The sequence below is a fragment of the Lissotriton helveticus genome, chromosome 5_1, assembly GCF_964261635.1.
Source record: "Lissotriton helveticus chromosome 5_1, aLisHel1.1, whole genome shotgun sequence".
Classification (NCBI taxonomy): domain Eukaryota; kingdom Metazoa; phylum Chordata; class Amphibia; order Caudata; family Salamandridae; genus Lissotriton; species Lissotriton helveticus.
In genome coordinates this window covers 652212949-652238526 of record NC_136065.1, presented here as the reverse complement: position 1 = coordinate 652238526, position 25578 = coordinate 652212949, and the positions used below count along the sequence as shown (strand labels likewise).

The 25578-nt window shown below is 43.4% G+C and overlaps 1 protein-coding gene across 1 annotated transcript in view; it reads left to right on the top strand.

Moving 5' to 3' along the window:
- CUEDC2 (CUE domain containing 2) overlaps positions 1–25578 on the top strand; it is an 89414-nt gene that overhangs the window by 20683 nt on the left and 43153 nt on the right. Inside the window, exons 2-4 of the mRNA XM_078643051.1 lie at positions 4897–4987; positions 5170–5313; positions 13510–13571. Of these exons, the coding sequence (XP_078499177.1) occupies positions 4914–4987; positions 5170–5313; positions 13510–13571 (280 nt within the window). The 5' untranslated portion in view covers positions 4897–4913. The remainder of the gene's footprint in view (positions 1–4896; positions 4988–5169; positions 5314–13509; positions 13572–25578) is intronic.

Genomic DNA, 25578 nt, shown 5'->3' with positions numbered 1-25578 from the left:
TAGTTGTCAATCTTGTTGTCGCTCAAACTATTAATAAAGAAATATTTTTAAAAAGGGAAGGAGCGAGGACAGAGCTGAGTTGATATACAACGCGTTGTTTGTGTTCCATTTTATTAGAGAAATCTGAAGTGCTGAATTAGAGCATTACATTTCTTCATTATGATTTCTTTTCTTTTTTCTTTCTATTCTTTTGTCCATTCAGTGGTATTCTTAAATTAAAAATCATAGATTCAAAAAGGCAGCTAACACGTTTCGTCCCCTTCATGGCACAGGCCTGGGGGCTTTCTCAAGGCTGATGGTAATAGCTAAGTGTGCAGTGAATACAAAGTTCATCACATATCGGGAGACCAGAAGTAATCCAAGGTTAGCCCAAGTGTTTAGTCATTAAAGGACCGAAATGAGGGCGAGAGAAGAGTGAAGGAGAGGGATAAAGTCAAGAAAAATACATAACAAGCAAACCCAAATCAAAATATACAGTATCATTTTCATGTATGTGTAGTTGCCCAACCATAGTATCGTAGAGAAGTGAAGGCCATATATTTGGATACATACAGACGGAAATGTTAAAAAATACCATAAAACATGGAGTCCTAACTATAACTGGTGAATTTCTGTGATTTTGTTAGTTTAAAATAGTATGTCTTAACTGATTTCCATCTAGCTATAAATTAGCTTTAACCTTTCTTTTTTCTTTTCAGGGTATTTCTAAGGCTTTTTTTTAATGCAAAGTAAAATATTATTTACACACTTAACTATTACATCACTTTTAACCTTTTTCTTTTTTGAGTGAGTTACTAGGGAATTTTGAATGTAAAATGTTTTACCATGTGCAGCACCAACCCTCCACCATGCACAGATTTTGGTCTGCGCAGCATGTGGTTGGCTACAGAGTCTGCATCCAACCCCCGACGGTCAGCTAACCCCACCTCGCGTCCTGCCTCTTGCTACACGATTTGGCTGCAGGGCCTGTCTGTCTTGGGGCCAGGCTCTGCATCTAACCTCCACGGGCAGTGAACCCTGTGCCACACACGGTCTAAGGTCCTACTCCCCACTACCCGTGCCAAACCACCTGGCGTGCTCAGGGCCTGGTGCCCAAACCCCAGCAAGTGCCTGGCTATGTGATGCTACAATATAAAGGGTATTTTTGAGCTGAGTGACCCAAATGTTCATGCGAATATGGGTATTGACACAAAGTTTAAACAAGCTTACACATGGAACTCCTAAGCAAGAAATACTATTGGACAGTAACATAACTTTCAAGATTCTATTTTATAATTAATTTCCCTCATCGTGTCGAGACCCATCCTGCCCCACCGCTCTTACCTGCACAGGCTACTCCTGCTTTCATTCCATTCTGTTAAACACTAAAACCTGTCATCCGGTGCTACTCAATATGTTGAATCAGTGTGGGTGTCCCAGCAGAGGACCACAAGAGTACAACCAGCAATATTGGGTGCCATATTGACCAAGTGTGACAAGTGTGTATGTATGCCAGTGAATTATGAGACTATTTTCTTTCTTCTCCAGCCATTTTAAAGATGTTGGTTACCTACTGAATTTGTCCTGCAAGGAAGAAAACCAAAGTTCCCTATTTTGTTAGTATCTTGGTGGAACTATTATCACCTCAAAATGTTGTTTGGTCCTAGTTTTACAGTACAGTATCTGTTTCTCAGGCAAAAGAAGCATCAGACGGTTTATAAGGCTATGCATTATCGGACATTTCTTGCTCTCCTAAAGGTGTGTCCTGTTGAGGGCCAGATTCATTTCACATAATCATTCTTTCCTTAACAAGAGTGCTGTTCTTATACTAGTATAAGTGAGGGTCGTGCTCCACCAGTTCTCAGCTGTGAAGTGTGATGCAGACTGTTTCTCAGATCTTTTGGAGCCTCTATACAATGATCCGTACAATCTTGCAGTGGTCCTGCAAGGTCTTACTTTATCTCATCGTTCAAGCCATTTCCAGAACTCTGCAGGGTTCCTGAAGAAGTGACTCCTTCCACCCAACATGATTTTCTATTTTGAGCTATAATTGAGCATATATTTTATTCCAATCATTCTCAGTTGTTGCCTCACTTGTAAAAATGCTGTGTGTTATCTTGTACTCTTCTAATGTAGTCTGAATGTTATGTTAGGTTATAATGTACTTACAGAGCTCATGTACACCCAATGGTTTCTTGCTGCTAAGTACAAGGATGGTACAAATCAAGCTTAGAGCACACTTGAAAGGGGAAGGCTAGTAAGCCTGCCTAAACAGCCAGGTCTCTAGTGCTGGATATATAATGATCTTGTGGTTCTTGAACAGCAGACGTATTCCGCTGCACTCCCTCTTCATTCTCTTCCTCCCTCCAGCCTTTCCCTCCAGTATTCTCTATACCTGCAATTTTAAAAATGTGACAATAATTGCTCGAGCTGTGGCCCTAAGAGGTGGTGCCTGTGCCAGTGCCCTATGTTACAAATGTGGTATTGCAAGGTTCTGCTTTATGCAGTCTTGAGAAAGCCATCCATAGAGGTCTCTTCAGTGTGCTCTGGAAAGCCAACAAATCTTACTTTGTTCGTCTGTGAGCGCTTGTCTACATCCTCAGCCCTGTCTTATTGATTCATCACTGCTTTTTAGGTGCTGCCACAGTTTTTTCAACATGCGCACCTCTACATGGATATAAATTCGAACTCGGTTTTCTGTAGTTTCTCTGGAATTTTCCTCACATCTGTGCAGAGCAGACTGACCTTCATTGTAATGAAGTCTATATTGTTTTATATAGATTCTTGGGAATTCATATGGCTTCCAACATGTCGGCCATCACACCAGCATTCGCCTGATCGTCCTTTATCTGTTCTGTCTGTGTATCAGTCTGTTTAGCAGAACCTTTACTGGTGCCTGTGGACCTGCAGGATAGATAATGATTGCGTTGTTCTGTATAATAATAATAATAAAGACATTTATAGAGCGCATGGAATAAGTACGCCATCTCGGCGTGTCCCCGCGCTAAGATAGAGGAGAAACTCATTTTGGGGGAGAGAGCCGTGCGAGGCATAAGGCATTACGTGAGCTATAAGGTGAACAGGTGAGTTTTAAGTTGCCGTCGGAAAATAATTTCCGAAGGCTCCAGGCGGAGGTTAATGGGAAGTTTGTTCCATGCTCTGGCTATGCTCTGGTATGTTGGATGTTTTGTCTTTATTCATCTTAGTAAACTTGTCAGTGTGCCTGCATTCATGTATATTTATAGTAATTTTTACAGTTCAACAGTGCTGTTAACGAGCTTCAGGATGCAAAGGGGGGCTGTTATGTGTCCACTTTAGTGGGTAGTGACCATAAGAACATTAAATATTGACGTCTGTAGATCTGTTTTTAAAAGGAAAGTACACACCTGGCTAAAGATAGTTGCCCCTCAGCACCTGCGGTCTCTGTAGCAGAGCGACTGCGTCGTCCAGTTCACCAGTCTGCTTCTTGCTCCTCCGGCCAAATCGCTGTGTAATCAGGGCTAAATTGTTTCGCCCTTCATTACCCTTCCACCCGCCATCAACTTCAGCCAGTAAAGACAGTAAGATACAGCCGCGCTCCACTTAACTGCTGCTGCCATCTTGTTCCTTCACCAAACAGCCCACATGGCACCACAGTGCGCGCCAGAAGCAGTGCAACCAATAAGCCCTCGATGCTGCCGCCCAATGCTGTTCCCCTCCACTGATAGCCAGGAACCCAGCAGGCGCTAGGAACATCAATTCCTCCAAAGCCCACGAGGCGAGCGACCAGACAGACATCACCTCCTTGCTAAATAATTTGGTTAGCTCTCTGTTCTTGAACCCATTCTTGTCGGCAAGTGCTGCATAAGGCATGCCGTTTCTGCTCTCTAGAGAGCCAGGATTTGCAAGATTACTGTGAATATTTGGATGAAGATGTAGATCCTCCGCAGAGTGTCTCTAAGTGGCAATGTTGTTCAGCTAGTACCGCCTCTAAATATGGTTGAAAGAAAGAGGGTGCCCTTAGCCAGGTGGGACTTGAACATCTTTGTGATGTAGTACTTCTGACGAGGAATGAGCAGATTCCAAAGTAGCACTATCTCTCTGATGCTAAATTGGATGGATTAATGAATGTATTGTGCATGGCCATAAGCCAGTGAAGTGACTGCCTTTATTTGAGACTAATTGTGGTTTCTGGGCAGATGATCCAAGAGGTCAATCTAGATTTTAATGTTTTGAAATGTTAGAGGTTCGGAACGATATTTGCCTGCACCAAACATCTTTCATTTAATCCCTTTGCAAGTAACTATTGCCTCAACTCCTCTATATGTTGTCTGTAGTCTCATTATTCTTAACTCACCAGCATGGAGCATTAGTGACTGAGGAGTAAAGGAGGTACATAATCTTAAAATATTCAGATGGATTATCAGCTTGCTGCAAAGCAACCTGCAGATAGGAGGGTTCCAATTGTTGTGAAATAGCTCCATGGATTATGCCCCTGATACATTGATACATGGTTCTCAATCCATTGTTCACATGATGCCAGTTTTCTTTTTACCACACCATCCCTTTCTTTTTCTCAAATTATTTATTAGCTCATTGAAGGTTTTTTTAACGACAAGTTCTTTCCCCTCTCCCCCTTCCCCCCTCCCCCCGCCCAGGTTTGCTCAATCGAGATTATTCACCAGAATTTGAGCAGAGTTGACATTAAGGGATGCTCTAGGTCAATTAAAGCCATGTCAAGTGAAACCGATAAACATTGACTTAATGGGTTATAGCCAGACAGAAGCACTATGTGATGAAACCAGTTGTGTATCCTTAGCTACCGTGCCAATAGTTCAATAAGAAAGATGCCCTACTGAAAAGTTACACAAATTTATATATATATTGTTTGTTAAACGATTCCTTCGAAGTACATTATTTTTTTATTTTATTTTTTAGGAATCCGACCATCAAGCATGGAATTAGAAAAAATAATAAGAGACTCCCTCTTTTGCTTCATCCAGTCACACATCCCAGAGGCTGATCTTAGGTATACATCGGTTTGCTTTCATTCTGTTAACCTTAGTACTATCGTTTGAATTCTTCACTATTGTTGTCTTTGTTATCCATGTATTCTAGTTGTGTATCCATTTTGTATGTGGTTTAGACTTTGCCTTAAACTGTCATTTTTGCATCTTCTCACTCTGCGTTTGTTTGCGTCCTTTTGTCCAGCTCGATGGATGAGGTGTTCTTTTCCTATATCACCAGTGTCTTGGAGGAACTTGGATCCCCAGAATCTTGTGAGGAGAACTTTGACATGGAAACATTTGTGGAAATGATGGAGGCCTACATCCCAGGCTTCGCTGACATTGGCAGGTATGTTTCGCCTACTGGAACCACTTTTTCATGGCTGTATCTGAGCTTGCTTTCTGATTGGGACGATTGTAGTTGTATTATCAAAGACACTTGCAGTGGTACTACTAAAATCTAGAATTGATGTTGACAAAATAAGTGGCTACAAGCCTGTTCCTTAACCTGTGTGTATGACTTGTCAAAACACATCTTTATTGGTTATATCATAACTAAACCATAAAAGAAAATATAATTAAACTTTCATCAGACAGTTATGATTAAAAAGGTAAAAAACAGTGTAAAATACAGCATAAGAACATCCGTTAAAATCAAGAAGTTCATAATTCATATTTCCAAGGTGCTTTAAACTTTTCCTTAAATGCATTACTTGTAGGATATAACTTACAGCGGCGCTACAGACCAATGGATCCTCCAAATTGGTGAGAAAAAGAAATGGAGGTTTATAAGTAACAATGCCCCTCTGTATAAATAAAGGTTTTTAAAACTGTCATCATTAATTAATATAACATTTACAAAACAAGATAAGGTGCACAGTAGATTGCGATGATGACCCATCATTGAGGCACTTCGGAATATCTCTATTCCAATGTCTAATCTGTGGAAATCCCACCAGGTGGTAAACTAGACCTAAACGGGAATGTGTAAGAATATACTTATGACATGGACAAACCATTAAGCAAATAAGATTGGATTCCAGCTGAGCATTCAATCTGAGGAAGAGCCTTGGACAGAAGACCTTTGGACCCTACTCAGACTCTTTCTTGCTTTCTAGTAGCAATAAGTGAGGTCCTAATTTCTCTTTTAGAATCTCAGAATCATCTTTGGATTGGGGAATAAATATTGCTAATTGAATTTATATAAGATAACATTTATATTGCGTAACTCGGCGACTTCAGGACATGATCCAGTGGTAAACAATCTGTTAAGATGTCCCTTGTAAAAGAGGGTTCTGGTTTACTCCACAACACCTCACCAGAAAAGCTGGCATGATATATAATGTGTCCTCAATGTAGGAGATATCTGGATCTTTGTGGATAGCTGGCACAGCAAGTTGAATATGGAATGTCGAAGGCATCTAAGCAATTGTTTCTCTAGCCTTTGAATGTTTGAATTTGAACCAAAACCCAAGAGACCTGCCCCGGACAGGGCTGCTCCTAACCACTTACTTCTATATATTGGTAACATTTCTCTAATAGGTTTACAACCTAACTTAGTTGCAAATTTAAATATTCCTTCAATTGTTCAAACCAGGTTAGTAGGGATATGATCTGTGTTTTCCCCCAGGATCCTTTACTAAGAAAAGAACTCCCAAATCTGAGATTGTCAAAATTCTCAAATCGGGTACTGGGTTTATAAAGTGTGAACAGGTTTTTAAGGTATTTGTTACCACAGACCATTGTATAACTTTTCTTTAGGTTCACCTTAAGGTTCAGACTCGCCATGTACCGCAGAGGTATTAATCAGAAGCTGTAAGCCACTCACTGCCTTGGACTGAAGGACAGCACTGTCTTCTTATAACAATATAGGTAGCTTTCTATAGACAACTCAATAGAAAAGATGCCAAAACACACCCCTGCCTTACTCCCCCCTTTATGGGGGCGGGGGGGGGGTATACATTCCCCATTAGGGCCAAATTGTACTTTTTGCTGTTACATTCGAATACATCCTTGTAAACAGTATGACTATTTCCTCTGGGGCTCTAAAGTTCTCATAATGTGCCATAACTTCATATGATTAACCAGGTCAAAGGCACTTCTCGAGTCCATAAAAAACAAATGAAGAGATCTAGCCATCGCCCTTGTGTATTTTCCCACTATTAGATCGAGGTTCAGTGCATGCTCAACTGTTTCCCAGTCCCTTTCTGAACCCTTACTGGCTTTTGTTAGGATGGAATTTTGTCAAGCCTCTTTAAGATGATTCATCCCAATAACTTGGCTGATGAGTCCAAGAAGGAGATGGGGCGATAACGGGACGGATCGCCTTTATTGCCCTTCATCTAGCTAGGAATAATGGTAGTCTCTGAACCAGTGTGTGTGGAGGGAGCTTTGGGGGGATGGGAGAGGACCCGGCTCCAGTCGCATTAAATACCATTGTGAGGAAAGGTGCCTAGAGATTAATGAGATTTTTTATAAAAATCCACCAAAACGCTATTCAGTCCAGCTGCCTTCCCTTTGTTGTGAGGTTAATAGGCCCTGTACACAAATATTTCCATTTTACAGGTTCGCCTCTAAAGTTGACATCTTTGTAAACAATTACTTTAAGCAGACATTTGCTTGCAAGCCCATATGAGGTAGTGTACTCCGAAAAGGTTTGCTTACAGATACATTTCTTTGTAGGCACATTATCATCCTGTCGTACGTTTTGTCCAAGGACCAGATACACTGCGCAAACTGCCCTTGTTTGTTGTCTGTTCTTCAACATCTCTGGATCTCTGGGTGGGTAGAATCGACAATGACAGACGGAGTAGAGTTCGGGCACAGAACAATGGGTACAGTTATATTATATAAACTGCACCATGCCTTTGTTCAACAGAGGAGCGTTTCTCTAGATTGTCGTGGTTAACCAGTGCCTGAATTCTATCCCAGCTGAATATCCTCACTATCCATAGAGGGGACAGCAGCCTGTTCTACACTAGACTGACTACCTGATGACACATGCGTGCAGGTAAAGGGGGAGTTAGCCAACTCTAAGGTATCTGGCAGAACAGCATCCAACCTGTGCTCTCTAGGATAGGTATTTCTGGTTAGAAGTACAATTATATATATCCTTATAATCCAATAACTATAATGGTTGAATTATTCATCTTGTTCACCATTCTCTTCATGCTACTTAATATGCTTTATTTTCTTCCACTAATCATTCCAGCACACGTATTTTACACAAGAATCCACTTGCTTCAATAAATGTTTCAAAATGCCAATTTGTCCATTTCTTGTGTCTCCCTTTGGCCATGCCTTAGTGGAGGAGTGTGGCTCAATGGTTAGAGCGGCAGACCCTGATGCAGAGTTCTGGCCCGGGATCAGGGTTCAATTCCCGCCTCGGCGGGTCTTGGGCTCAATTTCCTCGGACTTGACAATTCTCGCCTCGGTGCCTATTCCAATCATGGGCCCCACGCTGCAACTCTGGGCAATAGCTTGCATAACCTCCACACCGGCCCCAACAGCGCTAGGATGCCTGGCTTCACCCTGGGGGTGCCCAGGAGTGGACACTTTACAGGGAAAGCCAGGAAGGGTTCCACAGCGGTATGAGTGATAGCGCCAGGAAACCGCTTGGTGGCAGTGCGCTCTACAAATACCTTTGACATTGACATTTACATTTAGTTAACAACGAAAGGGTAGAGTAGATCTGTATATTCAATTTCCTTGGGGGAAATCATGGTTGTCATGTTCTGAGGTTGCAGACACCATCCGGTATCTTGTAAGGTTTAGAGGTTCAGATGGCACACTGTGAGCTAGCCAGGAACAAGGTCCACATATTCTGATGGTATGAGCGGACACAGTTCCCTATAGTTTTGATGCTTATGTTGCCCAATCGCACAGTCTTACTCAATTAGTAGGAACCGTACAATACCTTTACAACTCTTATCTAAGGCCAGGATGACTTCCTTTAGTGTAAAAATAACCCTAATGTCACAATTTGACATGGCATAGATGGAGTATTGAGCCCTCACTAAAAGGGCTAAAACAGTCTTGAAATGATCAATGTAATCATGAGGAGAAATCAGCGAATGTAAGGGAGAGAACAACTTGTCGCTTAAAAAGGGCCATTTACGGTTTTCCATAACAAGGTTACATCTTTGTATTCAGCTGCTAACAATAAATTGGACCAGGCTTCTTCCTGAAGTTGTTTTTTCCTATCCGTAATAAAACCTTCAATAAAAATAAATTGGACATAATGACCTTGTTTTCTGGATGCAAATAAGCTGGGCTGATGCTAGATGAGTTTACCAGCCTGTCATATGACTAATCGATCAACTCGTTTGATGAAAACCCTACTGCACAACCAAAAAACAAGATTTCAGTTTGGGTATTTATGGATTTGTAGGCTAGTTTTGTGCTGCAGCCCAAGCGGGGTGCTTGAGACTGTGCAAGGTTCTATTACCTTGAGGTCATTTGGAATCCATATGTGTTGTTTTAACTAGGCAGGGCATAGCTGATAAAATCGTAAATGTATGGCAATTGGTGGTGGCCAAGTTCTAGAACGTTAGCTTTTGCGGAGGGCTGCAGAGGTTGTACTTGCAAAATATGTACAGCTGTGCATTTTGTGAGTGTGTTGCTGGTGATGACAGAGGTACCTAGTAGAACAGACAGTACACAGATGGCTTTCTTGTTGGTGCGAGGCTGTGGCGATGTTCTTAGCGTATTGTGTTATTTCCTTAATATGTTGAAGGAGGGTGGGATGCTGAAAGGGTTAGGGAGCTGTAGAGCCTTGGTGTGTTGTGGGAGATGCTACCTTTGTGCAGTTTCTCATTTTTGGTCTCTTGAATACATATGGACACGAGCCATTGGATTTAGATGGTTTGCTGCCTAAGAAGGTGAAACTTCGCAGTGACGAGGGCCTCAAAAAAGAGCAATGGTGGAAGAATATGCAGACTGGGATTTGCAGCCAATAGCGTGATTGATCTGTGTGTGGGTATTGTGCTTCTATTAGTGGATAGTCATGATGAGGGTCAAGGGCGAAGTCGGTGAGGTACAACTAGTAAATTGTAAATGATGTATGAACTGATGAGGACACAGGTGATCACTTGGAATCCCAAGGCTGGGAAAAGGTGTTTTTTTTTCAATTGTGTTTTTAATTTGTCAGATTAATGACCCTGGAATAGGTTGGTTGCCTTGTGTGATGTGTGGTTTTAACGAGAGCTGAAGTGAAATGTTAAAAATAACACAGTATTTTTCGCTGGATGCAGTGACTTGGTTTGTGGAGCCAAGATTTTAGTCATTAGGACGTTTGGCACTTTAAGTGTATTTGGATGATGTGTTTGCTATTGGATATGCTGGAATCCTATAATGCATAATGAAACCTCTCATAGATGGAACAGGCATGTATTGGCATTAAAATGTAAATACTGTAATGTTTGCTACTAACAATGTGATGAATTTCTCAAAATGAATGATAGGATTCGCACAGAAGATTTACGATCATCTATAGAAAGAAACACAAAATTGTCTAGGACGGCCCATTTGTGAGAAACTTGGTTTGTGTTGCAGTAATCCCCCCACCACTTTTTGCCAGAACTACTGATGCTCTTTGACTTGATGTGCCCTGGGTCCCTGCCATTCAGGTCCCCAGGGCTTGTGTTCTTTCCCCAAAACGGTACCAAACCCAAGTGGCACTCTCTGGCCACAGGTCAGCTACCGGTAAATGGTACCCAGGGCACTGTGACCAGGGAAGGCCTCTAAGTTATTGTGCCACCCTTAGAGGTCCTGTACCTTTACACTCATACACTGCCTTTGCAGGCTGCGTGTTTTGGTGCAGAACAAAGTGAAGAGTCGACATGGCACACATCCCTCTGTGCCATGACTACAACTCACTGCCCTGGCATAGATCAGCCACCCCTCTAGCTGGGTGCACTATAACAGTGGTGAGGGTACAGGTGCATGAGCCCTGTACCCCTACAGTGTCTAAGTCCATTCTTAGACATTGTACATGCAGTGCTGCCATTAAGAGTATATGGTGCTAGGAATTTGTGATTGTGAATTCCACAGCACCATAATGGCTGCACTGAAAACTGAGAAGTTTGGTATCAAACTTCTCAGCACATCAAACCCAGACTGATGCAAGTGTGAGATTTAATGAAAAATGCACACAAAGGGCATCTTAGAGATGCCCCCTAAAAAACCGACCAGCCTGCCACCACGAGACATGTTTCTGGACCCCTAGGGTGGGTGCCTTCACTCCCTGAGCCCAGAAGCAAAGCCTTTCCTAGGCAGAGTTGTTCACTCCTCCCCCAGGCCAGGAAAAGACATCTGTGGCAGGGGAGCTTAAAAGGCCTGTCAGCAGGAGAGACTGGGGGTTGCATTACAAAGGCTATCGGGAGCAGGCCCCCTTCCTGTCGCCCCTCCTTTTCAGCGTGAAGACAGGCAGGAAAAACTATCCAGCCCAGAATGTGTGCCCACCTCTGCCAACTCCTCTGGTGGCGAGGCGAGGTGAAGCCCACTCTTCCGTGCCTGCCATCTTGCAGATGGCAGGTACTCCCCAATCAGGATTAGGGATTGTGCTCACTCCCCCACGTGGGGTGAGCACACCAAGGGTGTAGCCCATTGGATACTGACCCGAGACCCCTAAACTACCACTAAATACAGTATTTAGGGGGCAGCCATGAACCAAGAAAGCAGATTCCCTCAACCTAAGAAGAAAAAGGACAAAAGAAGCCGCCCAGCAGAGGACACTGCGGAGAACAACTGACTTAGTCCCAGCCCTACCGGCTCATCTGCAGTTTCCAGAGATCCTGCGCCAAAAATCGTCTTGTCCTGCAGCCAGCGACCTCCAGAATCCCTGGGAGGACTGACTGCCTTCAACAAAGACAGGATCTCCTGTGAACAGCAGCCCTGTTCAAAAGAAACTCCGAAAACAGACTCTGAGCCTGCTTAGAATGAAGAACCCCAATGCCTGTAACTATCACTGCACCCGTAGCCTACAGCCAGAGTTCGAGTGGCCCACCGGTCCCAGCGAGGTCCCTCAATGCTCCAGAGTCAGAGTCCACCGTTGGTTGACCCCTCCAGGACTCCCCGGCTTCGCCTGCAGCCTCTGCACGGAGACCCCCCAACCGCAAGTAGCCTGGTAAGGTGAAATTCCGACTACAGAAGACACCCCTTCATCCAGCCGCCCTGCACCCTGGACAAGAGAACCCAAGGTGCATCTACGTCCCCAAGCCCTCCAACTTACTTGCCCAGCTGTTGGTTCTTCCCAGAAGTCATCCTGGACCGAGCCTGCTGCTAAAAATCAAAAACGAAAATCCCTATTGAAAACAACGGGGCACCCGACGCCAAAACAGCATCCTGCACTGCTGAGGGTGCACTTTGGATGCTAAACCGGATCCCCCTTCGCCCTGAGCCTAACACCAGGAGCTTGGCTCCCACAACCAAGTGGCCTGCTCGTCCGCAGCCACCAACAGGAGGTCCCCTATTGGATAAAATTGGGCATCAGCACTCTGCACCCTGCCGCCCTAGAGCCACTGAGGGTGTAACAAGAGTGCATTCTTGACCCTGGGGGACCCCTGAGTCTACCCCAAGAACCTCGGCTCCCACTACCAAATACTTACCTTAAAACCGATAACACTATTTTCCTCCGTAGGATAACATTGACTGTTTTTCTTGGAAAAAAATTCCAAGTGTAGAGTTTGAAAACCTAAAGAAATTTGTAAAAATTATACAGTTAGTTTAACAAAAACGATTTTACTTACCTGTTTACAGGAAATGTCCTAGAGTAGCATCTAGTATACTACTCTGTAAGAAAATTAATCTAAAAAGCCCATTCAAGTCTATGTACTGTATTTACAAAGTATTGCATTTCTCTGCAACCATACTGTAAGTCAAAACAAAGTGCATATGCAATTATAATTCAAACTGTATTACTACTGTAATGAATTTGCTTACCTGTGCCAGGCTTGCTTTGTTCTAGAAAATAAAATAACTAAAAGGATATTTTTATACAAAAGAAATTGGTCTGAAGTTCAGTCTTTGAGTGTGTGAATTCATTTGCTGTCTGAGTGTGTACAACAAATGCTTAACACTGTCCTCTGATACTGCCTTACTGCTCGACCACACTACCACAAATAGAGAGTGAGGTGCTATCTAACTTTAGGGTTCCACTAGACTCTGTGCACACTATATCTCACTTTGGTATAGTATATACAGAGCCAGCTTCCTACACCATTCATTTACATACCGAGGCCATCCACATTTACTTTGTTTAAGGCCGTTTATGTCAAGGCACAAGACTTTTAGATGTATTTATGCATTATCAGCAACTGGTTTAATCCTGCATTTGTTTTGTCAAGTGACAGCATTGTATTGCACGAGTGGGAGAGAGCATGGTACTCTGACTCTTCCTGTGAAATGTCATGAGATATAACTTGCAATCTTCTATTCTCTCAGTGCAGCACGGAGGGAAACATTTCAGTATGGAAAGTTGCATCTGTGGCTAGAAACTGTTCTGCTCTCCTGTTAGGTTTTGAAAATCTTTTTCTTTTTCTTTCAGTGGGGAGGTTTGTGAAATGATGTTCACATTGTCAGGAAAGCTAAGTGAAGCACGCAACAAAGGTAAATGAACTAGCTGCTTGTGAAAAATTATCTGTTCAGAACTATATGAGGGAGAGGTGTGGCGCCACGGCCAGGGTGACTGACTCCGGAATCTGGGGATCACGGTTCGATCCCCGGGGCCGGTGGCAGATTAGCCCAACACCATGTGACTCTGGGCAATAGCTCGCTTAATCTTCCCGACGGCCCCCAGCGCCTAGAGACCCTTACGGGTGATTGTGCGCTTTACAAATGTGGATTATTATTATTATTATTATTATTATTATAGCTGCTTGTAATCCAATTAAGTAACATACAGAGAGCACTTTTTTTTTCAAAGATTCTCAACTTTACTGCTGTATGTCTGTATAATAACTAGGAGTGATGGTGTCATTTGAATGAAGCGAAACAAAATGTGATGGATGGAATTCTTGAATAAATATCAGCAACTGGAAATGACTTGAGCTGCATCCTGGTCCGTTTTTAGGGCTCGCCTGGCATTGCAGCGCAAAGCGCTGCCGCTAGCGAGCCTTATTGTCATTGTGTTGTGTTGCCTCCCCAAGTGGTACAGACCGGTGCACGAGCAGACACCGGTCTGTGAACGCGCGAGCCGCAGGGAACGCCAACGTGCACGCTCACGGCGTCGCGCTCCTGCCCTCCCGCGTCTCTTCCAAAGTGCGCTCCAGGCCGACTTGTTCTACTATGCCGGGACACCTCGTTTCATGTGTATTCTTATTTTGGGAGGTGTTTACTTCGTTCACTGCCCATGGTTTAAAATGGGAGATTGCATAGGTTTAAACCTTGCGCCTGCAAGCACTACGTTCCAGTCACGTGAGTCCTTGTAACGAAATTACAGTAGATTCACTCGTAGCCTGGACTCTAGAACCTGCCATATTGCTGTATGTTTCACAGAGAGTGTGCAAGAATGCGAGTGCTCTGCAACCGGCAGTGGTGCCATATGTGTGCTTGAGAGCACAAGATGAAAAGCACTCTCGAACCAGCCATATTGCTGTATGCTTTAGAAAGAGCGTGTGATAATGAGTGCACTGGAGCCTACAGTACTGCTACCAGGGTGCTTCGGACCGCTAGTGTTCAGCCCACATTCTCTCCTCTTCTGCCTGTGCTTCATCACCAGATGCCCTGTTTGGCTATATGCTATCCGCTTCTATTTTTTTTCTAGCATACCTACATTTTCTTCTATGGCGTGTGCAGAAATGTTTCTGTCATCAACCGCATTGTGTGCTCGAGTGCACATCATAACATGCCCATGGTTGCAGCAGGGAACAGCTTCTGCATGTTATCTTCATAGGATTCAAACTGACTGCAACTGTTTAAATTGTTTGCATATATGGCACCAATAAAGTGTGGCTCACATTATTCATCTGGCAGCTAGTGGACACAAATATCATATGTTTTGTGCAATGTCAGGTCCGATGTCCGGTGTCTTTCTTCATTCAACCCACAAACCTCCCCTCCTTCAGCGCCCCACTCCCATCGTCTAGAATTACTTTCCTGTGACAAGCAGCAATGTTTCTGTCTTCACACACGTTACTTTTTTATTTATTTATTTAATGCGATTTTATATAGCGCGAACATTACCCAAAGGTGTCGGAGCGCTTTACAAAAGAACCAGTTGCATTACATATGGACTTTGGATTACATGAGTTACATAAGAGATACAAACAGAAAAGAATTGCAAATATACAAGGTGTAAAGTCACTCAAGTAAGAGATATAAACAGGAAACAAGCATTAAAAATGCAATAAGTCTCGCCTTTGATTAAGTTAAAACTATTTGCTTTGCTATAAAATACCATTAGCAAAGCAAATAGCTTTAACTTAATCAAAGGCGAGACCTATTGCATTTTCAATGCTTGTTTTGTGTGCTTATCATGGCACCTTAGACAGGGATCAGCCATATGCACATCAGCTTTGGCCCTGCTCCAATCAGAACACGCCATCCCTGATGCTAGGCTACGTCACCTATAAACGGTAACACCAGACCTGTTTAAGCTTAATTAAGACTCATCCGTGGAAGTACAACTTGAGACCTGTGGCACAGTGAGTTGAGGACCCGCGTCCGAGCGTACAAATCACACAGAGGAAAAACAAAAAGGTGATGGGTCAAAAGCTTGAAATAAAGTCAACTGCTGTTGATTACTCAGGGATACTTCCCGATACATCCATTACCTCCCTACCACACTACTTTCAGGAGGAGCCAGCAATATGCAAATCCGCTTTTACCTGCTCCAATTTGAATGGTCCAGCTCAGGCTGCCAGGCCAGGTCCCCTCTGAACAGGAGCCCAAGCAATCGCAGACTGGTTTTGTTCAAGTAAGGCAGAGGTCTTCAAACTTTTGTATGCCGAGACCCCCCTGTCAAAATTTTCAGGCGTAAGGACCCCTCCTGACAAAAATTTCAGACTTGGTACTCTTCATCATCGACAACCATAAACACCCCCAGTTCCCATGGCAAATCATTTTTACTGTGGGGAAATATTATTAAACCGGGTTTAGCAAATCAAAGGTTTGTGGGTGACTGTGGTTCGGAGTCGGAGGCTTACTACACAGTTCAAAGAAAAAGTCTCCAAAAAGAATTACCCCAAAACGCACAACGGTACATTATTTTTCCCAAACACAACATAATTTGGCACAGCTTATTTGGATAATAACACATTTCTGAACTAATGTATGGGTGTGCCTGTTTTTCTCCAGAGAAACGGTCAATTTGTGGATGAATTCTGTGCTCCACCTCAAGTCTTGAACTGTACTTCATCTTTAATACTGCCAATGCTGAGAACCCAATCTCACTTAAATCTGATGGCTAAAAGGCAGAAGAGCCAAGACTGCAATTTTTGACAAACATGAATCTTCTTCACAAATTGAGGCTAATCTATAGCTGTGTGGAACGTGCATCGCCAAATCTATAGCTATGCAGAATACACAGCAGCAGCAAAAGTGCATAATTCTAGTGTCCCTCCCTGCCTATAACTAGGGCAGTCTGAGCCTAACCACCACAGCTCAACCAGGCCCATTCACTGTTACCTACCAAGCCTGCACGGCACTCTGCCTTCTGGACACTGCACTGTTCTCCATCCTTTGGACCCTACACTCCTCTCAACACCTTTAAATGAAGCCCCAATTACTTAATGCTGCAAACAACTTTTCAAAATATATAAACATCAAAACAACTATAATTGAAAATGCTTGTTTTCATAGTGGCGGTATTTCTTTTTTCTGCCTACAGCAACATTCACATACCGAGTAAAATTCAGTTTTGGTGTCAGGACAAATCTTTTTAACAATGCTATGTTTTTTTAATGAACTATGTGAAACTGGTTACTGGTCCAGACTTTCTAAAGAGAAGGAAAAGGACAAGTATTCGGGCAAAATATTTAAAAAGAGCGCGTGTGAGATTAAGATTGATGACAGTCACGAGAGAGTGGTATGAAAGAGTCCAAGAGAGATAGGCACGCTGAACTAAGACAGAGCACAAATGCACACTCAACCATGGGAAGGGGCGAGACGCACCAAGCACCTCTCTTGTTTCCGCTGGCATCAATGTCCACGGCAAAAAAGAAATCCTGAGACGGGTCACCCAGTGACCTGGAGGTTCTGCAGATTTACACTTTTGAGAATAAATATCTGACACTCACCTGCCCCTAGTTTGGGAGCAGCAGCAGGGGTCCCCCTTAAAACCCTGGTGGTACTGTGATGAGTTAAGCAGTTCACTCATGCCTCTTTCCTCCCAACCCCATCCCTCTCACCTCTCCCAACCCCGGATCCCTTTTGCAGGCCATTTTCTTTCACCCCTTTTTTTACATCTTCTGAACTTTCCCCATTCCTCTCACTTCTCCTTTAATCACCTCTTGCTGTTCTGTATTTGGACTCCTCTCATCTCTAACAGTCTCTCGCATTTATCTCCTGGCCTCTCTGGCCCGTCACCTCTTTCACCCCTCAGCACTTCTCATTCACCTTAAATTTCTCCCTTCAAATTTCTATCTATTTGTATCTTACACCTCTCCAGTCAACCAATTCATCTTTCATATCTCCCCTTTGATCTCCCACACATTCTTGAACCAGCACCCACCACAGTATTCCCTCTCTTCCCCTATTGCTGCTCTCCCTCACGTTGCATCGAATTTTCGTTTTAGCTCATAGATCACCTCTCATCTTCTCTCACCCTTCAATAGTAGCCCTCCTCCCTACCCTCACCGCTCATCTTGCTATTCCGCACTTCCTTTGCCACTTCACAATTCTCCTCATCCCTGACGTCTTAAATCGAATTCTGTCCCTCCCTTGCCGCCCTCTTCATTTCTCTCAGCTGTCTCCTCTCACCCTCTCACTCTTTCACGTCTCTCAACCTGCGTCTGCTCACTTAACTCACATCATCCACCCCTTCTCTCCAGTCCCCTCTCATACCTGCATCCTGCCTCTTGCTCTGCACCTCTCGCCTTGCCTTCCAGTTGGCCTTGCATAGACCCATCTCCCATCCGCATTCATAACATATTATGGTACGTGCTGTGCACCAATATTTCTTCTGTATGTATAGGCACAGTATGTTTGTTTTTCTATTTTAGCTGTCTGTTTATTCCTATTTCATCGTTATACACCATCTTCCAAGTATTTGCCCTTATTTTTCACTGCCTCCTTATGCAAAGTTTGAGGGGCACTTCGCAAGTTTAGGGTAAAGTAACCCTTTAATCCAGATTGTGCTCAAGCTTTTTTGTTGTTATGGTTCATAGGATACAATATAAGCAAAAAAGCTGAATCAAAATTACAAAGTCTGGCTTCATGTTTGCCTCTGTGTGTCTCCTCGTGCAGCGCTTTGACACTCTTCGGAGCCTTAATTGAACTCCCAAAAAATATACAAAATAATATGAGAGGCCTTGCAATTTAGCAACCAAAACAGGCCTGAGGCTAATATACATATGCCATATTAAAACAGCCCTTTTTGCCTGGCCTACGTAATATTCTAACTAATCAAAAACACATAAATGAGAGAATTTTCAAGGAGGTATTGTGGGAAACAGTTTCAGGCAGGAAAATTCTTATAGATAAGAATGAGTGTGCGTGGATGTTTGTGTGTATGTTTGCGGGGTGAAAAGCCAGGGCATGTTGGTAACTTACAAGTTCTACGAAGCTTGGGTTGCCTTGGTAACATGGAAACAGCTTAGAGAGGATTGAAAAGGCCGCCATGAGGAAGTATTGTATTGTAATTGCATTTATATAGCGCTTACTACACCTGATGAGGCGTTGAAGCGCTTTTTCGGCAAGTAGCACGCTACTCCAGGACACATAGAGGATTAGTGTTAAATTAGTATAGTGAAATATACAAGTACATTTTAAGTGGTGGACAGGTTAGTCATTTATTTGTATTTGGAATGATAGCAGAAGGATAGAGGAAAAAAAAGGTTTGTATTTATGTAGTGCTTCTTACCCCTGATGGGGTGTTGAAGCATGCTACTCCGGAAGCCAATAAATGATTAAGAATAGTACATGATACATCATTTTGGCTGGTTGTCTACCGTCTATGCTCTTTCAACAGCACTCAAGCTATAAAGACCGAAATTGATATTTAATGAAGATTAAAGTTTTTTAAAGATGTTCGTGAGCAACAAAGGAAAAAATGACGACTCTGCTAGTTTCTGGTCTCCAAAAAGCCAAGTATATCTCTCAACACAGATTTTAGTTCAAATTAGGAAGCCAGGCTCACAATACAACGCTTTGCGCCTAATAAGCCTTACAGTAAACCAACATGTTTTTTGGTCTGTAGTTATCTCTACCTTCTCTTGAAGAGAAAGTCGCCATTACCCTTCTAAAAGAGGAGCACAGCAATCCACCAGTTTGGGTTGTTGCCAAGAACTAAGTCGCAATGCAGGCTAGCGTTAACCTTCCACCAAAATACACAGAAAATAAAAAAAAATTACTTGAAATAGCCAGGTCGAAGGCTGCATTTCCTTCATACACATTTAGACTAATTGCCGCCATGTTCCATGTGTTTATAGCAATGAAATGTAGATAAGACTCTGGGGGAAATGTGTGTGACCAGATAGAAAGGGGTTTAGGCACTAGACTCGGTGCAACTTTTTATAAAGACAATGTGATAGTGTTCCCATACAGAAAGCCCGTATTTCTAAGTAGCACGAAAAGGACACAGCTGAAAAAACACAGCAGCAGCGGCAATGAGGAAGACCAGGAAAGGCAACAGGACGGGACAATATAATATCGAAGCACTCCAGAGCATTCCGCAGTTGCATATTTCTGGCCTCATTTCCCGGCCCGGCATTTCCTGATGTTCATCCTGCTGTCTCTCTGATTGGCGTACAATCGTGGATGACGTTGTATTCTTTTACAATGTCCTCCAATCTGAGAGTCCATTGAGATGCACTATTCTGAATCCAAAACGAAGAACAAGCGTTTTGGATTCCGGATCCTGGCAGTTCCATGCAGGAGTGCGATCGGGAGTGCGCGACCCCCTTTGTATGTCTTCACACCCCCCCCTGGGGGTCGCGCCCCACAGATTGAAGACCCCTGAAGTAAGGGATCATGAGTAAGTTACAGCTTAAGTAAGCCCTGTGTTACAGTGAAGACGCCCTAAGTGCAACTGGTATGCCCAAACATGGGTCTTGTGTTCACTGTGTATAAGTCTCAAGCTGCACCCCACTGACCAGGCCAAAAATATCCAAAACCGGTTTGGGATCGCTTGCGTTACTGTTCAGCTGGGACCCGCCTGGATCTAAATGACCCTGTATGTATGACCTATCTGTCTGCAGGACATAAACCTCTTTTTCACATTAAATCCAACTGCTAACGATAAGGTGAATAACCATAATAATAGGGGCTTGCTACATCCAATTTTTGCAGTTTATAAGAGCTGTAAATTGATGTACTTCATGTGTGTGCAATTGGAGATAGAGTAAATAATGCAGTTCTAGGTGCTGATTATGTTAATTTAGTAAAACCATTGTATTTGTTTTGGGTAGTTATTGCCCCTTACAACAAAAGATTGCTACATTCCTTGGAGAAGCTAAGAAGTCTCAAGGGGGGACAGTTCATACTGTACCAAGTAAACTCCAGACTTTGTGTTACCCAGTGCATTACCTCCACAAATACTGACACACTCAAAGTGGGACCCTAGTGGGAAGCTGATGTAATCTCTGGGCAATCTGTCCCAACCCAAGTCATGAGTCGCTCTTACACATTTGTAAGCTCTTCTAAGTCCTTGCCAGGTATTTCCACACTCTGATTGGGGTACTGGAAAAAGACACAAAGTTAATATCAACCTTGTTGTCTGTTGACAACTGCAGAGCCGAACTTTGTCATTGGGCTGCAGGGGCGTCGGGTGTTTATGGCCGGGTGAATGCCCGTCCTCTATCCTAGTCCTCAATTATCTTCAGACTGTTTTAAGAAGTGATTTGCTTCAACAGTTTCTGCTACCTACCCTTGCAAGCACCTTTTTGGACAGTTAGAAATGTAATAACCTGCATAGAGGCAAAATAAGCTGAAAGGTCCTATATTAAATCTAGTGTATTATTTAGCTAAAGTAGTAATGCATTTGAGCTACTCGGATGAAGAAATGTGGATTTGGTAACTGTTGGGGGTAGAGGACCAGTTGGAAAAGGACGTTTGATTTAGACTGTGGTTTAACCCTGCATTCTTATGTTCAAATGGAAACTTGACATGCTAACATGGCTGGAATTGGCAGTTTACCAGTCAATGAGCAGGAACAAGGCTGAAAGCAAGAAGTCTGGCACAAAAGCCTGCGCACTGAGGAAGTACCATAAGCTGGAGTTGGATGAGATGCTAAGTAGAAACTTTGTGCTGTCATGTGGTGACCAGTCTTGTCAGACAGTGCATAATAAAATGACTAATGAATTTGGTCACTCTTTCAGAGGTATTCATGTTTATTGAATTGTACATTTGAAATCCGTAATCCAAGAAAAAGTCCCACTGTTAATGTTCATTAAAAAAATAACTTTGTCAGTGTTAGGATCACAAACCTTTAATGCACACATTTGTCTGATGCAAACTGCCCAGCAGCAAAACACTACTTAAGTCTCTTTAATAAATGACATTTTTAGTTCTCAGAACTAATCTTCGTTATAAGTTTGCTGTGGCGGGCGGTGTGGTTGGCACAATCTGCTCTGATAGCATCTCCCTGCAGCTGCTGTGATTCCTAGTGGTAGTAAGCTGGAGACCCCTTGGGCAGTGGGTGCGGGCCCTGAAGCTGTAGCGGCTGTCCGACTGGTGGGGTTGTGTAAATGGGGCCTAAAGCCTAGTGATAGCTCTGCCCGGTTCGGCCCCTAAAGACATGAGCTAAGGTTGAAGTGTTCTAGATGACCCGCAGCATATCCGTGGTATGGGGAGTTTTGTCCAGTGGCTTGGTGAAACCACCGGTGAACATGGAGGCGGACATGCAGTTTTAGCCTGAAAGTGTGTTGATCGTTATGGCGACAGCTGGAGGAGATGGACCGACTGCTAAAGGTGCGTGCTCTTAAGAGCACTGGAAGTCACTCATTACTGTATGTATTGAATCCGCTGTTATCAACTAGGACATATGGTCCATACTACTGTGCGGCATACAACGGGCCATGAACTGTAATTCTCTTGAACGGAGGTAGGATAATAAATGCCTTGCAGGGCGGTATGGCCATTACCTCAGGTTTGGTTAAGGCAATGCTGGAATATTGAACGTACCGCTTGAGCATTTGTGAGATGGAGGGAGGCTGAGTTGCAGTGTAGCAATATAGCCGTTCTTAACTACCCATGTCCAATCCTAGTTAATACCGTAGTCCTTGGTGGGGGCGCAATTTTCCTAAAGCTTCGTAGTTGGCACATGGACTGCTATAGGTCCTTTTTCCACTCAAACACCCTCCCACTACCATCCTCCTATTATTTGAAACAGCAATGAATACACTGGGGTTCTAACCCATGCGTTTAGATCCAAAGAGTGCCTCTACAGTGATGCTGCGGGCATATGGTGCCCTGACTGCCCAACTGGAGACTTCACAGTTCCCAAATGAGCAGCGGTGGAACACTTCTGCTGCAAATATACTTCAGGCCCTAAACAATACCAGGACATCCCTTGAGGGTAACCTAGAGGAAATCCAGTTCGATGTCACCTGCTGAAGCAGGACTTCAGAAAAACGACTGACATTATCACACAGCCTGAGACTTGCAACATGTCAGTGGAAGACCAGGCCTAAACCTTGCATTATACACACTCACCCCTAGTGATAGTTTACAAAAGGATGGAGTATAGTGCTAAACATTTGGAAGGAAGTGCCCAAAGAAAACACATTATTATAGATGGAATCCCAGAAAATGCAGACAGCACGTGTGTGGTGTAATTTCTCATGATCTGGATCAGACCCTGGATCCCTTCAGACATTCTATTGCAGTCTGTCATTGAGAGGACTCCTCTGGATGTACTAAACCTTCTCAACCACTTCAACAAAGATACCATAATGAGAGGCACGGACTGTTGGTACAGTTTAATTCTAAAATCCTAATCTTTTTAGATTACGCCTGCTCTGTTCAGCATCAGTTTTGTTCATTCATGGCAGTTGGGCTGAAGTTTGAAGCTCTTAAAGTGTACTAGTATGTCCTCCTGTTTCCTTCCAAGCTAAGAGGTAGTTTTTATAGCAAAGATTTTTTTTTGACACATCGGAGACAGAATGGAACTAGACTCTCGGTAGGAAGACATTGAAAAGCTTAGTTACCTGCACAAGGCCTGTCTCACATGACGACGTGGCAGCCTGCATCCAGCTACAGCGCTGATTAGCTTAGTGCAATGGTGGGTGGGATGACAGGACCTATTGGCCTAGCAAAAGCAAAGATGTGAGTGATGGCACAGAACGGGTCCCCGGGGGTGGGGATTGATGGAAAAACCGACACAGGCAGACCTCCAGTGACACCCCATAGCTCCATAGGTGTATGCACTTGTCCTCGGGGTACTGGAGACGGTGACGCACTTTAGGCTGACTGGGAGCCGCTTCCCTCCCTTGGTTCTCGTTATTAATTCCTGTATAGGGTGGAGGGGGAGGTGAGGCTGACAAACCAGGTTCAAAGGACTCCTTTAGTGATCAACGACTTGAATGGGGGGAGAGATTTATTGACTGCGTTGCACACACCCTTGCGTTCTAGTTTAGTTCAGAGCTCAAGGTTGTGATTTTATTACGTGAAACCTTCACCTTCATGGCATCTGAAGTGTGGGTGATCGCACTAGGTTATTTCATAATGGTTCGAGAAATGCTGGGCGGACACATTAGTGTGCACGTATCATGTGATTTGCTAGACAACACTCTTGCACATATTTCTGACCCAGTGCTAGATTCCAATCCCAGGATGACTGTTAGGGCAGATGACTTTAAGGTGATTATCAGTTCTTTATTGGGCATTCTCCTCCCCATTATCAAGCAGACCATTAAAATTGCCTAAATGGCAGCATCCTTAGGCCTGGTAGATACCTATTGTCAATGGGATGTGAAAGTAATACACATCCTAGTCAACAGCAATCTAAATTACTTTATGCCTGGCAAATGCACTCAGCAGTGCCTTCTGTATATGTATGTGGTACTGGCACAGACGCACAAATTGCAAAGTGCAGCAGCACTACTGTCAGTAGACTTCGAAAAAAGCTTGCAAAACTTTTCACTTGAAATTTCTCCAAAAAGTGTTTCAAAAAATGCATTTGGTCTCGATCTTACATAGATATGTAGCCATACTATACACAACTCCATGAGCTCAAGTTAGAGTGAACGTATTAAGTTCTACACCCTTCGCTATAGATTGTTGCATGGATCAGAGGGGTGGTGCCGGGAAGAGTTGCCCGCTCTCTCCACGGCTGTTCATATTTGTAACATTTGATGGGATTCTGGTGGAGGAATGGGCGCGTAGTACGGGGCTCGCTGTATGTGGACGATTTACTGCTAGGTGTTTAGCAATCCGAGCACTCCATCCCTAGATTATTTAGAAGACTACATATTTACAGCGACGCCTCAGGTCTTAGTTTAAATTGAGTCAAGTCTGTAAATGTATCAATATCTGATGAGCTGCCGCCATGTATAGGACACACTCATGTGGCAGTAGCGGTGACCATTTTAAATACTTGGAACTGATTGTGACACAAGATGCTAGGTGGAACTGGGACATTCACCATAGCTTAAATGCATGAAGCAGGAGATGGATGGTTTTGCCTCCTTACCACACTCCGTAATGAGCAGTGTAACTCTTTAAAATTGTTTCACAACCCCGGCTCATGTATGCTATTAAAAATTATCCATACTTTCTCCCATGTCAGTTTATCCTCATTCTGCAGTCTATGCTTTGCAAATTGCTATAGGCTGGTAATATCCCCATAGTTTTCTTTATCAAATGCACACACTGCCCATATGATGGGGTTCTTGGGTTATCAGATATCTGACTGTATTACTAGGCAGCCCAGCTGCTCTGATCAATGATAAGCTGTACAGAGACCGGCATGATACTTTAGTGAGGCTTGAAGTTGGTTGTCTTACCACCACTAAATCTGTGCTCAATGGTATATGGGTCACCAATCTCTCACATACTTCCACTATTTACGAAAATACCTTTAATATATTGACATGATGCCCTAAGGCAGTGGGGGAACATTAATAAAGGAGATATCTCTGCTGATCACTCCCCACAGTAGTAAACCTTAATGGCTTCCAGGCATGGTGCTTGATATGGAATGTCTAAATTTGGAGGTGTCTGTGCTTTAAAACACATCAGACCATTTGAACAAATGTCTTAAGATAGTCTTTAGATATTTGTAACTTTGCCATCCCCTGAAATGGCTTAGTGAGAAACTGACAGATATCGGATTTCAGCCCTTAGAAGCCAAAGTGATAATCGAGAAGTTGGGAATCGGGGGTATTTCTAGGCAATACAGATCAATGAGGGTCAACATGGCTGACCCTTATGTAAAACTACGAGAAAAATGGAAACTGTCTGCTTCTAGTTAGGTCGAGCAGACCTGCATTCAATGCGAAGCATTGATTGCTGTCTG